The sequence below is a fragment of the Miscanthus floridulus genome, chromosome 8 (assembly GCF_019320115.1).
Source record: "Miscanthus floridulus cultivar M001 chromosome 8, ASM1932011v1, whole genome shotgun sequence".
Lineage (NCBI taxonomy): Eukaryota > Viridiplantae > Streptophyta > Magnoliopsida > Poales > Poaceae > Miscanthus > Miscanthus floridulus.
Window position 1 is genome coordinate 151,575,270 of NC_089587.1, and position 11,964 is coordinate 151,587,233.

Sequence of the window (11,964 nt, forward strand, 5' to 3'; positions counted from 1 at the left end):
GTTGGGTGAAATTTGAAAATTTGGTTATTGTAGCACTTTTATTTTTATTTAGCAATTAGTATTTAATCATAGACTAATTAGCCTTAAAACGTTCGTTTCGCGATTTCCAACCAAACTGTACAATTAGTTTTTTTTCGTCTATATTTAATGCTCCATACACGTATCGCAAGATTCGATGTGATGAATACTGTAACACTTTTTAAGAAAACTTTTTAGAACTGAACAAGGCCTCATTTGCTCCCTCGATTTTTCTGTTCATCTCTTGTAGGCACAGCGTCGGGGACACATGAAACCTGGGCAGGCCAGCAAAGGCGGGCCCAAAGTGCAGCCAGATAGACCCATGACTACACTGGACTTGGGCCTAACCCAAAGTCAGATATGAGGCCGCCGACGCCAGCGAAGGCACTAGCTTTTTTTTAGTAGCCCAGATAAGCCCATGACTACACTGAACTAGCTTTTTTTTAGTCGCTAAAAGAAACTAGTTTTTTTTAAGTAGTCGCCAAGGTTTTTTTTGAGTAGTCGCCAAGGAAATAGCAGATCTACTTAAAAAAATGCTATTGGTTACTTAGATCTTGCTAATAAAAAAAAGCGACTACGCACGCGGCAGCCGCGCCACGTTCTCCAGGTCGCGCCGACGTCCAACGAAGAAGAAGGCCCCTGGGGCGCTGGCTCGCATCGCAAGTCGCCTCGCCGGCAAGAATCTTTGCAAGCGGACCCTTGAGCTCGTGCGTCTAGGTTCGTCATACTTGTTTCTTGGCCCTGTTCGATTATGTACGTGCTCGCTTTGGGTTCAGGGTTTCTTCAATTCTTCTTATCCGGTCCTGATGATTGATTGTGGGCGAATTTGCAGCCTCTGAGGCCAAGTTCCTGAACCGGGGAATCAAGGAAGTCGTCAGGTGCATCTGCTGTGGAAACGTGGGGTTAGTACCTTTTTCAGTTCTTTCGTCTGCTTGTTCAGTGCTTGGTCACTTGTAATTCCCTATTTGGCAATGTATAAGTCCGAATGACCGATAGGGCAATTCAGTTCCTGGCAATAAGCAGATGCCATAGTAAGCTTGTATCTTTCTCTTTTAGGAAACACACCATGTCCAATCAAGCAGCAAATCATCCAAGAACTACTGTTATTTATATTGTAGTTCATGACCTAATGCGGTATATGTTTGTATACCGAATTTCTTGGCAAATGTCCTAGCTTCTTCTTGCGGGGTTGGACAGGGCTGTCTTGTTGTCATTGATCTGCTTGTCGATTGCCTTCTTCTTGCGGGGCTGGACAGGGCTGTCTTGTTGTCATTGATCTGCTTGTCGATTGCCTCGGTGGGGTGGTTTCTAGCGTGAGCGTGGTAGAGAGGAGAGGAAGTGATGTCCTTGTGACTCTGTTTGTATCATCATCCATCCACAACCTTGCCGGGACGTGTAGTCCAGTTCATCCATTTCATTGCAGATCCCTTTGCTGTATGGATGCCAGTTCATTCATTTGCCAAATAAAGTTGGGCAGAAAATATCAATTTTTTATGTTGATATAATTTATTTAGAAGAAATGTCTATTTCTGTATGTTTCATCTGGCTCATTGCAAATCTCTTGCCGTGTGGATGAATAGGGACTGAATTATCAGTAGCTGTCCATTCATGTGCCAAACAAATTTGGGGTTACACTGAATTGAAGTGAACAAGTCTTTATGTCATGTTATACCCGTAGCTGTTTCCTTTCTTGGGGTGGGGTGCGGGGTGGGGGGATGTTTCTGGTGTTATACTTTGTTCAGAAGTAAATGTATATTCCTGTTTTTCTCATGTGTTTGCTACCTTGTCCATTTTTTACGCTTTAGATATCAGCTTAGTTGAAGGGCGGCCGCCTGTGACCGGAAGGTCCCGGGTTCGAGTCGCAGTCTCCTCACATTGCACAGGCGAGGGTAAGGCTTGCCACTGACACCCTTCCCCAGACCCTGCACAGAGCGGGAGCTCTCTGCACTGGGTACGCCTTTTTTTTAGATATCAGCTCAGTTCATTTAACATTAAACTTGGATGCTTTACTTCTTTCAAAAATAAATGCTTGTATCTGTATGTTTCATACATCTGTTAGTTCTTCTCTTCTTTACACTTTAGATAAGGATTCAGTTGAGCTAAAATCAAATCATGATGGTATACCTCGTTACAAACAAATGTCTGTTTCCTAATGTTTCATGCTCCTGTTAGCACTTCCCTTTTTACGTTACAGATGTGAATTCAGTTGAGTAAACATCAAATTGTGATTTTGTATTTCATTCAAAATAGATGCCATCTGTTAGCTCTCTTATTCTTTTACACTTCAGATATGAATTCAGTCAAGTTAACATGAGATTGTGATGCTATACTTCGTCCAAAAATAAATGTTTCTGTATGTTTCATGCTTTTGTTAGCTCTTCTCTCTTTTACACTTCAAGATATGAATTTAGTTGGGTTAAATGAATCAATTTGAGACACTGACTTGTGACATTCTTTTTTATTGACGTTCCAGGAAAATGTCATCAAATCCTGATGATCCTAAGAGTCGTGCCCGGACAGACTTTTTGCTCAACAATGAAGCAGAGGTTCAGAAGTTTTGGGATGAGAACAAGGTTTTTGAGGCTGATCCTGGCAATAAGCCTCCAAGCCCCGGGGAAAAAATCTTTGGGAACTTTCCATACCCTTACATGAATGGCTTGCTGCATCTGGGCCATGCCTTCTCGTTGTCCAAGCTTGAGTTCGGTGCTGCATACCATACCACAGGCTTCGTGGCTCCAATGTCCTTTTGCCCTTTGCTTTCCACCGCACTGGAATGCCCATCAAGGCCTCAGCTGATAAACTTGCTAGGGAAATTCAACAATATGGATATCCTCCAGTGTTTCCCGCGGCAGAGGATTGTAGTGCTGCAGTAGATGCTATCGAGGCTGACCAGGCTGATGTTGTTGCCCCAGATAAATTTAAGGGGAAGAAGTCCAAGGCTACTGCAAAGGCTGGCGCATACAAGTACCAGTGGGAGATCATGAAGAGTTTTGGTCTAGATGATGAAGAAATTGCCAGGTTTCAAGATCCTTATCACTGGTTGACTTACTTCCCTCCGTTGGCAAAGGAGGTTCTCAAGAAATTTGGCTTGGGTTGCGACCGGAGGAGGTCATTCATAACTACTGACATGAATCCATACTATGATGCTTTTGTCAAGTGGCAGATGAGGAAGCTGAAGAAATTGGGCAAGGTTGTTAAAGACATGAGGTACACAATCTACTCTCCGTTGGATGGCCAACCTTGTGCTGATCATGATAGAGCAACAGGTGAAGGTGTGCAACCACAAGAATACATCTTGATTAAAATGGAGGTGATATCACCTTTTCCTCCCAAGCTGAAGGCATTGGAAGGGAGGAAGGTATATTTGGCAGCTGCTACACTAAGACCTGAGACGATGTATGGACAGACAAATTGCTGGGTGCTTCCTGATGGAATGTATGGTGCTTTTGAGATCAACGACACTGATGTCTTCATCCTTACAGCAAGGTCTGCTCTTAATCTTGCATACCAACACCTATCCAGGGTCCCAGAAAAACCAACCTGCTTGTGTGAGCTTTCTGGCAATGATTTGATTGGTTTGCCACTGAAATCTCCTCTTGCCTTCAATGAAACCATATATGCTCTTCCTATGCTCACTGTCTTAACTGGCAAAGGTGCTGGCATTGTGACTAGTGTTCCAAGTGATTCACCTGATGATTTCATGGGACTGCAAGATTTAGTGGCAAAGCCAGCATTGAGAGCAAAGTATGGAGTGAAAGATGAGTGGGTTCTTCCATATGATATTATGTTGGTGCCTCGGCTGCCCTGCACAGGTAAGCAGTAAGCTTACCAGCACACTCACTCAATATGGCTAGAGGTAGAAGAAGATATTGAGAACAACTCACACACACGGCGGGCGCAAGTACTTCATCCTGCTGGTGGATGACTGCAGCCGGTTCATGTGGTTGCAGCTTTTGACCAGCAAGACCGAGGCAGCGGAAACGGTCAAGAAGTTCAAGGCGCGCGCGGAGGCGGACAGCGGCAAGAAGCTGTGCGTGCTGCGGACTGATCGCGGCGGTGAATTCACTTCAGTGGAGTTCGCTGCGTACTGTGCGGAACAGGGTGTCGTGCAACACCCGTACTCGCCACAGCAGAATGGCGTGGTGAAGCGGCGGGACCAGACGGTGGTCGGCATGACTCGATCCATGATGAAAGCCAAAAGCTTGCCGGCAAAGTTCTAGGGAGAGGCGGTGACCACAGCGGTGTTCGTCCTCAACCGCACGCACACCAAGGCCCTGAAGGGCAAGACGCCGTTCGAGGCTTGGCATGGACGCAAGCCGAATATGTCCTTGCTCAGGACATGTGGCTGCTTCGGCCATGTGAAGAACACCAGGCATCACCTCGGCAAACTGGAAGACAGGAGCACGCCGATGGTGCTCCTGGGCTACGAGGAGGGCACCAAGGCGTATCGGCTCTATGATCCCAAGAGAGGCAAGGCGGTGATCTCTAGGGATGTGGTGTTCGATGAGATGGCGGCCTGGGACTGGGAGGGTCCGGGCATGGGGGAAGCTGGCAGCTTGAGCAGCACCTTCGTCGTCGAACACTTAGTTATCCACGGTGGTAGAGACGCTGGAGAAGAGGTGTCGACCACCCCAGGAGTGGTGCCGAGCGGTCCAGCAGCAATGCCGACCACTCTAGAGGGGGTGCCGAGCACTTCAGCAGCAGTGCTGAGCGCTCCAGCAGTGGAGCCGACCACTCCAGGAGTGGTGTCGATCACTCCGGCAATGGTGCCGAGTGGTCCAGCAGCGATGCCGACCACTCCGGCAGAACATGGAGGCCGGGGACCACCGATCGAGTTCACCTCCCCTCCAAGCGGCATAAGCGAGTTTGTGGATGCCTTCCACAATGGCGAGGAGGTGCGGTTCCGTAGGCTGGACAACATCGTCGGCAATGCAGGGGCCACAGGCCTGGCGAGTCGGCTGCTCGACGATCCAGAGTTGCTCCTTGTTAGTGCCGAGGAGCCACCGACATTTGCAGTGGCTGAACGCGACACCAATTGGCGACAGGCGATGTTGGAAGAGATGAAGGCCATCGAGAACAATGGCACATTGGAGCTGGTAGATCCACTGGTGGGCTGCAGGCCGATCGGCTTGAAGTGGGTCTACAAGGTGAAGCGGGACGAGCGCGGCGCCATTGTGAAGTACAAGGCTCGGCTCGTCGCCTGCAGCTTCGTGTAGCGTGAGGGCATCGATTTCGAGGAAGTCTTTGCTTCGGTGGCGCGAATGGAGTCCGTTCGCTTGCTGTAGGCCATGGCGGCAGCGAAGGATTGGCGCGTCCACCGCCTCGACATCAAGTCTGCGTTCCTCAATGGCGAGCTCGCGGAGACAGTCTTCGTCAAGCAAGCTCCGGGCTTCGCCGCCAAGGGCGCTGAGCACAAGGTGCTCAAGCTGCGTAAGGCGCTCTACGGGCTGCGGCAGGCCCCTCGGGCGTGGAACGCCAAGCTCGACGCCACCTAGGGCGAGCTTGGGTTCACTCGCTGCGCTACAGAGCACGCGCTCTACACGCAGCGACGGGGAAGGAGGAGCTCGTCGTCGGCGTGTACGTGGATGACTTAATCGTCACCGGAGCGCGAGCAGAGGACGTCGTCGGTTACAAGCTGACCGTGTGTTTGCAAACGAGATGAACATTGCAATCAAAGAAGCTGAGAAGAACTACAATGCTTTCATGTTCAAAGACGCCCTGAAGTTTGGGTTCCGTGTCCTCCAATTGGCTAGAGATGAGTACAGGCTCTCTTGTGGCGCAGCAGGCATGAACCGTGATCTATTGTGGCGATTTATGGATGTCCAGATCAGGCTCATCACCCCCATCTGCCCACACTATGCCGAGCACGTGTGGCAGAAGATCATGAAGAAAGAAGGCATAGTAATAAAAGCTGGCTGGCCAGACGCAGACACCCCAGATCCGACGCTGAGAATTGCAAATAAATACTTGCAGGATTCCATAGTTTCGATGAGGAAGCTGCTTCAGGAGCAAGAGTCTGGTTCCAAGAAGCCTAAGAAAGGAGCTGCACCAGCACCTCCATCCAAGGAAAAGAAGATGAGCATTGGCCTTATATATGTGAACGAGCACTACTGTGGCTGGGAAGAGCAGTGCTTGAGGGTGCTGCAGTCCAAGTTTGACAGCCAAAGTCGCTCTTTCGCACCTGATCAGGAAATAGCAGAAGCTCTGAACGGGTGTACTATCGGGCAGGAAATGAACTTGAAGCAAGTTCAGCAGCTGTGCATGCCCTTCATCAAGAAGGATGAGGCAAGGGAGGTTGGTCCTCAGGCACTGGACTTGAAGCTTCCGTTCAGTGAGATGGATGTTGTCCGGGAGAACTTAGAGCCGATCAAGAGGCAGCTGGGCCTTGAGCAAGTTGAGGTGCTCCCAGCGTCTGATGAAGCTGCTCGCGCTAAGGCAGGTGAGCATGCTTCGCTGCTAGAGAAAAAACCACCATCACCCGGTAAACCCATCGCCATCTTCCTCAGCAAACAGAGCTGAAAACTGAACTTGCACTATTGCTAATAGTCCGAGCATATAGCCCTTTTCTTATTCATTTTGCCGCACATTTAGGAGCTGTATGTTAAAGATTGATAACGGAGTATGTTTTCCTTTGGTTTGGTGAAACCAGTTCGTTTTTCTGTCAACAGCGTATGTTATCCTTTGGTTTGGTGAAACCAGCTTTACATCTTTCTGTTCCGGTGTAATTCATTACTATGATTAGACTGCAGAAATAGAGGCGAAAACTCATGATAATTACATTTTGAGTATTACAATGTTTGAAACAATGTATGTGCGTGCATTCTCCAATGCGGCGCTGCGCGCTTGCGTGTGTTGAGCCAGTCCGCGATGCATAGCATAAGTGAGTTTATATGGAGACGATCAGTACGAGGACCAGCCCATGTGCCTCCACTACCTCTGTGGGATAGAAATGGTTGGATACATTTATACATATTGATGTGTCTATTTAGCGATGTAAATAATGTGTATGAGATGGTTTTATTTGTAGAAGGAAATATAATAGCAGTGACAACTCTAACTATGTGCATGTGGCACTAAAAGTTAGGAATGCAGCTAGTTAATTTGTTGCATAGACAATGAAGCATCTTAATTTATTATGTAAAAAGGCATAGATAATAACTTTACAGTAAGGAAAGGAAAAACTGAAGCATTGACTCAAGCTGTGTCTGTGTAAACTGAGAAGAGAAGAACAACTGAGGGTGGCAATGCGTTAAAATGAGGAAACCGAAGCAACTTAAAACGGTATTAATAAAGACTAAGTCCCCTAAAAACTTTGAGCCTCACCACAATTTGGAGTGAATAGCACCAACAAAATGTGGTACAAAAAAAAACTTAACCTACTAGGTATCACTCAATTATCAAACCAAACGAGGGATTTCACCTAGAAACTCGCTTGCAACAACGCAGAGCACGGTGGGTGCCCGTTCGGCGGTTCCCTTTCTTGCTGGCGCCCGGGAGCACCGCATAGCGCATGGCATAGTGGATGCTCCAGGGAGGCTGATTGGGCATCACAACGTGAAGGTCAGACTCCACATCGGTGGCCAGTTCGAAGTAAGCAGAGCTGGCGGAAGCATAAGAGGTCAGGATAGCGAGGGAGATAGGCTGAGGGCTAATTGCAATTTACACGCCATGTGGCTGCTGTTGTACGTGCCATGTCAGATCTAAATGGTAGACGAATGGGTATATAGACCTCCCGTGATCTACTTAAAAAGCTTATGGACCCAAAACTACACTTTCAAAGTTCATGAACCTAGGTGATACATAGACAAAAGTCAATGAACATATGGTACATTTAACTCGTAGCAGAATAAGCAGTACCAGCATGGACACCACCTAGAAATACTATGTCAAACCATAGAATCACAATATCACAGTTAATAACAACATAAATTCAAGGCAAGCAAGTATTTACGAGAGAATTAGAAATCTAGAGAGCATGCCTCCGGAAATGTTATTCTTATTATTTTGGGGACAATACAACCGGACATATGACAATACTAACAGAAGTATATACCTATGAATTGTGCAACCTGAGATTCTTTAATGAGCTTCCTTTTGGCTACAATAACTAGTACCTCCTCAATACCAGCAACTTAAAGTGGTACAGGAGCCACAAAGAACAATGTAACAAGCCAACAAACACTTAGGAATTCTGCTCCACACTTACTGAAGTCTTCCTAGCTTTCTTGTCACTAATATATAATTGATATCCATATGAAACAAATCCCCAGATGGCCATCAACATAGCAATAATCTTCACTCCATCCATCTTGTCGTGGAAGAAGATCACAGCAAAAACTGGAATGATGGGTAGAGCTAGTGTGCTTATCACATTTGAAAAGAGTGATGACACTACAAAGATCAAACCCACCACTCCCACGGAAGCTATCTGCCAAGATACAGCAGTCCATAGAAGTGTCATCACATAGGACAGCCTCCCTGAGCTGAAGGCATGCATCTCTCCCTCTAAAGTCTTCCACTCACCGCTCGCAAATAACCCGATAAGAGAAGCTATTGTTGCCACTAGTGCAGTATATATCTGCATATTCAACACGACTGAGAAAGTTTCCTTCTTAATAACCTTCTCGAATGCGACTTGCATTAGAGAGAGAATTAGTGAGTATGTGGCTGAGGCTCCTAGGGTCAATGCGAAACCCAATATGTACTTCCCACGCGATAAACCATTAGTACCCTGAGAATCTTCGTCGACTCCAAGAAGTGCAGCGGAAAAGGTAAGGAGGATTACCGAGTTGAAAATCAATGCAGTGAACTTTTGAGCATTTAGGACATATGAGAAGACAGCATTGAAGGCCAGCTGACTAGCGCATATGAGCGAATATGTTGATACAGGAAGGTACAAGAGGCCATAGGAATACATCAAGTCATCGGCAGCAATGATGAGGCCCAAGGCAATATATATAAGAGTGATTTTGGCGACAGAAGTCTCAGGGTTACTGGTGGTTGTTTGTGTAGAAGGTGATTTTGAACGGAACAGATATAGGGCGACGAACAACACAGGAAAGCCAGCGGTTTGGACAAATGTGGACATCCACTTGCTATTTCCACCTTGGTTGTAGTAGAACCTACCAAGGAGTGTCGATGCTGTCTGACCAGCAACGAGGAAGAAAATGTTCAGAGCTACCATCAGCCACCAATGCCAATGCTTGGTATGAGAGTTTTGAGGAGCTGTTTCGTTAGTAGATGAAGTTTCAGGTTTGGATGATCCTGCAAACAACATACAGAAGGCATTATCAACAGGTCATCTGAAACTATAAATGCTAAGCACTCACGGTAACGGGAGATCCCAAAGTGAAACGCTCGTTTCTAGACAAGTGAAAACTCAGCTTGGCTGCTTTTCCTGAACAACCGGGCATAAACCCAGTAACCCACAGTGCTCTGAAATTACTGCACACAAGGAATTGTCCACGGTATATCTATGAGTTTTATGAAAAACAGCAGCGCTGTTCCCCCAAAGCTGACATTATTATTCCCAAACAAGAAAAAAATAATACAGGCATAGTTAATTAAGTGCAGAAACCAAAGGTTTCCTACACATCCTCATGAAATGTTGCAAATATTTGGAGTCGTGATTAACAGCTGAACCAGTTCTGGCGAACGACCAATCAAACACATTAACTCAGTGGACAGTAACTGAAAACGGACGCACGCGCACATGCCACAGAGCTCATGCAGCAATGAGCAATCAAAAGGCAATCCCGAGCGCGCGCACTGAGGAAGGAAGATGACCCAAACCCCAATCCCATGCCGGAACCAAAAACCCATTGACCCAACGGGACGCCATCCACCAGCAGGCAATTCATCGAACACCTCTCGCGCTCGAGTGTTCCAACGACGTACCGCTGATATAAACCCGAGAAAAGAAGAAGAACATACATGTATCGGGGCGCTGCAGAGCAAACCCAATCTATGATACTCATCCGCGCTCCTCTCATCGCATCCTCAATGATGACCCGACATAGTTCACTCCGTCAGAGAGAGAGAACGAGCGGAGGACTGACCTGCGATCTGTACGTGGACCTCATCCTCCCTGATGCCTCCTCCGCCGCCGCCGCCGCTCCCGCTGCTGCCGTCGTCGCCGGCCATGCCGTTCCCCGCGCGCGATCCGATGCGAGTGGGCTGTGCTGCGGAGGACGCGACGAGTGAAGCGAGGAGAGGACGAGAGAGGGAGAGAGGCGCAAGCGCAAGCGGTCAGCGACTCAGCGTGGGAGCGCCGCACGGGGGAAGGTTGGAAAAGCGCTGCACCTTCCTGGCTGCTGCTTGATTTCCTTCGTGCAGGAGTCCAGGACACCGCTCTTTTTGGAATGGACCCGTGCAGTTGCAGCGCGGCCGGCCTTTCCGCGTCGCTGTCATGTGACCAAAGGGTGGACGGTCTTCTGTCTTCTGCGATCGCCCATTCGCCCGCTCGAGATCGCAACTTCATTTTTCCTGCGTGCGGCCGGCGGCGGCGGGGCCCTAACGGATTGGTTAGGTCGGTAGCACGCCGGAGTTGAGTAGTTGACCATCCAAACCCAACACCGAAAAAAAAAAATTGTGCTTGTTCGATGATGAGATGAGAGATGAGAGCTGCTAGTGTTGTCACACGACGCTCCAGCTATAGCGCTAATGCTAATTGCTACGTGCCCGCGCAGCCCGTCTAATCCGATCTCCACGGTGCGGCGGCGGGACGTGCTGACTTTTTGCAGCCAAGACGCACCGCGAGACCGAGAAAACAACGTGAAACAGGAACAGGACGCTGCGCTTGTTGTCATGTGGTGTGGAGATCGGGCACGGGAATGTGATTCCGCAAAACCAGAGATGGCCGAGCTGGAGGCGCTGGTGCGTGGTGCCTACTGCCTGCTACATGGTTGCGTGATTTTTTTCTCCGTTGGATGCTCGCGGCTCCTGACCGCACGTTGGTCGCGTACATACGCGCCGCCGTTTGCGTGTCCACAAGCTCTGACTTCGCCGGACGCCGCCCTCTCAATGATGCGGCGAGACGGCAGTTTTGATCCCCAAGCGACGACGATGGCCGAGAGCAGCGGCCGAAAAGAAGACCCCGTGTCCACACCGGTCAGCTCTCGTGGGCTTCAGCTTCGATCATCGGCCTTTATGGGAGAGGACATCTCTTCAAAAGGTTTGCCTCAACTGCCTGATATTTCTTCCTGAACTGCAAAATCAGACACTCACACTCTTTCACCTAATAAATCATGGAAATTACCTCTCTAACCCCTCCAAAGCTGGTTTCCTGGTGACGTGGTGCTACTGTGTCATGTGTGAGTGGTTTTGCGTTGATGAAAATGGACATGGCAAATCACTCAAAAAAAAAACAAAGAAAAAGGAAAAAAAAAATCATGTGACCCACGTGTTAGTCTCATGCCATATCCTCCTTCCTTGACTTATCTTCTTCCTCATGCTTCTGCTCACCCTTCACCCATGGCTTAAGCATGGGAGTCCATTCTCATCCTTGTGCTCCCCCTCAAGGTTGGACATCTCCTCCAATGCGTAGCAAGAGCTGCCACAACCACACCTTGTTGATTGCCATGCCCTTGCCACAGCGCTGGCATTGCTACAGTAGAAGAAATCACTAGGAGACTTATCTGGTCTACAGCGCAATGACGGCCATGCCATATTCTTCTTAATTTTCTTTGGTGGCGGGCTCTCCCTCCTCGGCCACTACAAGATTGCCACCTACCTATGGTGCTCCCTCACCGGCGCCCTATACATGCTCCACCGTGCCGCCTGTCTAGAGCTCGTGCCCATCGCCTTCTTCCTCACCGCCTCGGCCTCCCTAGAGCTACATTTGTATCCTGGCTGATCGTTTCATTCGAGGTGTTATGTCGCCCATAACCTCCTTCATCGCTGAGTCACTAGAGGAGGCGAGGGTCTTTGGGGGGAGGGGGTTGGTGC

General features: G+C 48.5%; 1 protein-coding gene and 1 pseudogene across 2 annotated transcripts; one reads left to right on the forward strand and one right to left on the reverse strand.

The window, feature by feature from the left end:
- The first annotated feature begins 618 nt into the window (after positions 1-618).
- LOC136470013 (leucine--tRNA ligase, cytoplasmic-like) lies at positions 619-6,679 on the forward strand (annotated as a pseudogene).
- A 1,304-nt stretch (positions 6,680-7,983) lies between these two features.
- Positions 7,984-10,426, reverse strand: LOC136473707 (probable purine permease 11). 2 transcript variants are annotated; one of them, XM_066471353.1, is made up of 3 exons: positions 10,321-10,426; positions 10,077-10,194; positions 7,984-9,282 (listed from the first exon to the last, which is right to left on the reverse strand). In XM_066471353.1, the coding sequence occupies exons 2-3, from the start codon at positions 10,159-10,161 to the stop codon at positions 8,201-8,203; spliced, it is 1,167 nt and encodes a 388-aa protein (XP_066327450.1). In that variant the 5' UTR covers positions 10,162-10,194; positions 10,321-10,426; the 3' UTR covers positions 7,984-8,200. The 2 variants fall into 2 exon arrangements, with proteins under 2 accessions (XP_066327450.1, XP_066327451.1); XM_066471354.1 differs by having other exon boundaries at positions 10,077-10,332.
- Between the last annotated feature and the right edge of the window lie 1,538 nt (positions 10,427-11,964).

Bases quoted from the DNA above. Each gene is read 5' to 3' on its own strand.
- LOC136473707 (XM_066471353.1), bottom strand. From the start codon at position 10,161: ATGGCCGGCGACGACGGCAGCAGCGGGAGCGGCGGCGGCGGCGGAGGA. The intron at 9,283-10,076 runs GTCAGTCCTCCG...TGTTGTTTGCAG, and splicing joins GGTCCACGTACAGATCGCAG to GATCATCCAAACCTGAAACT.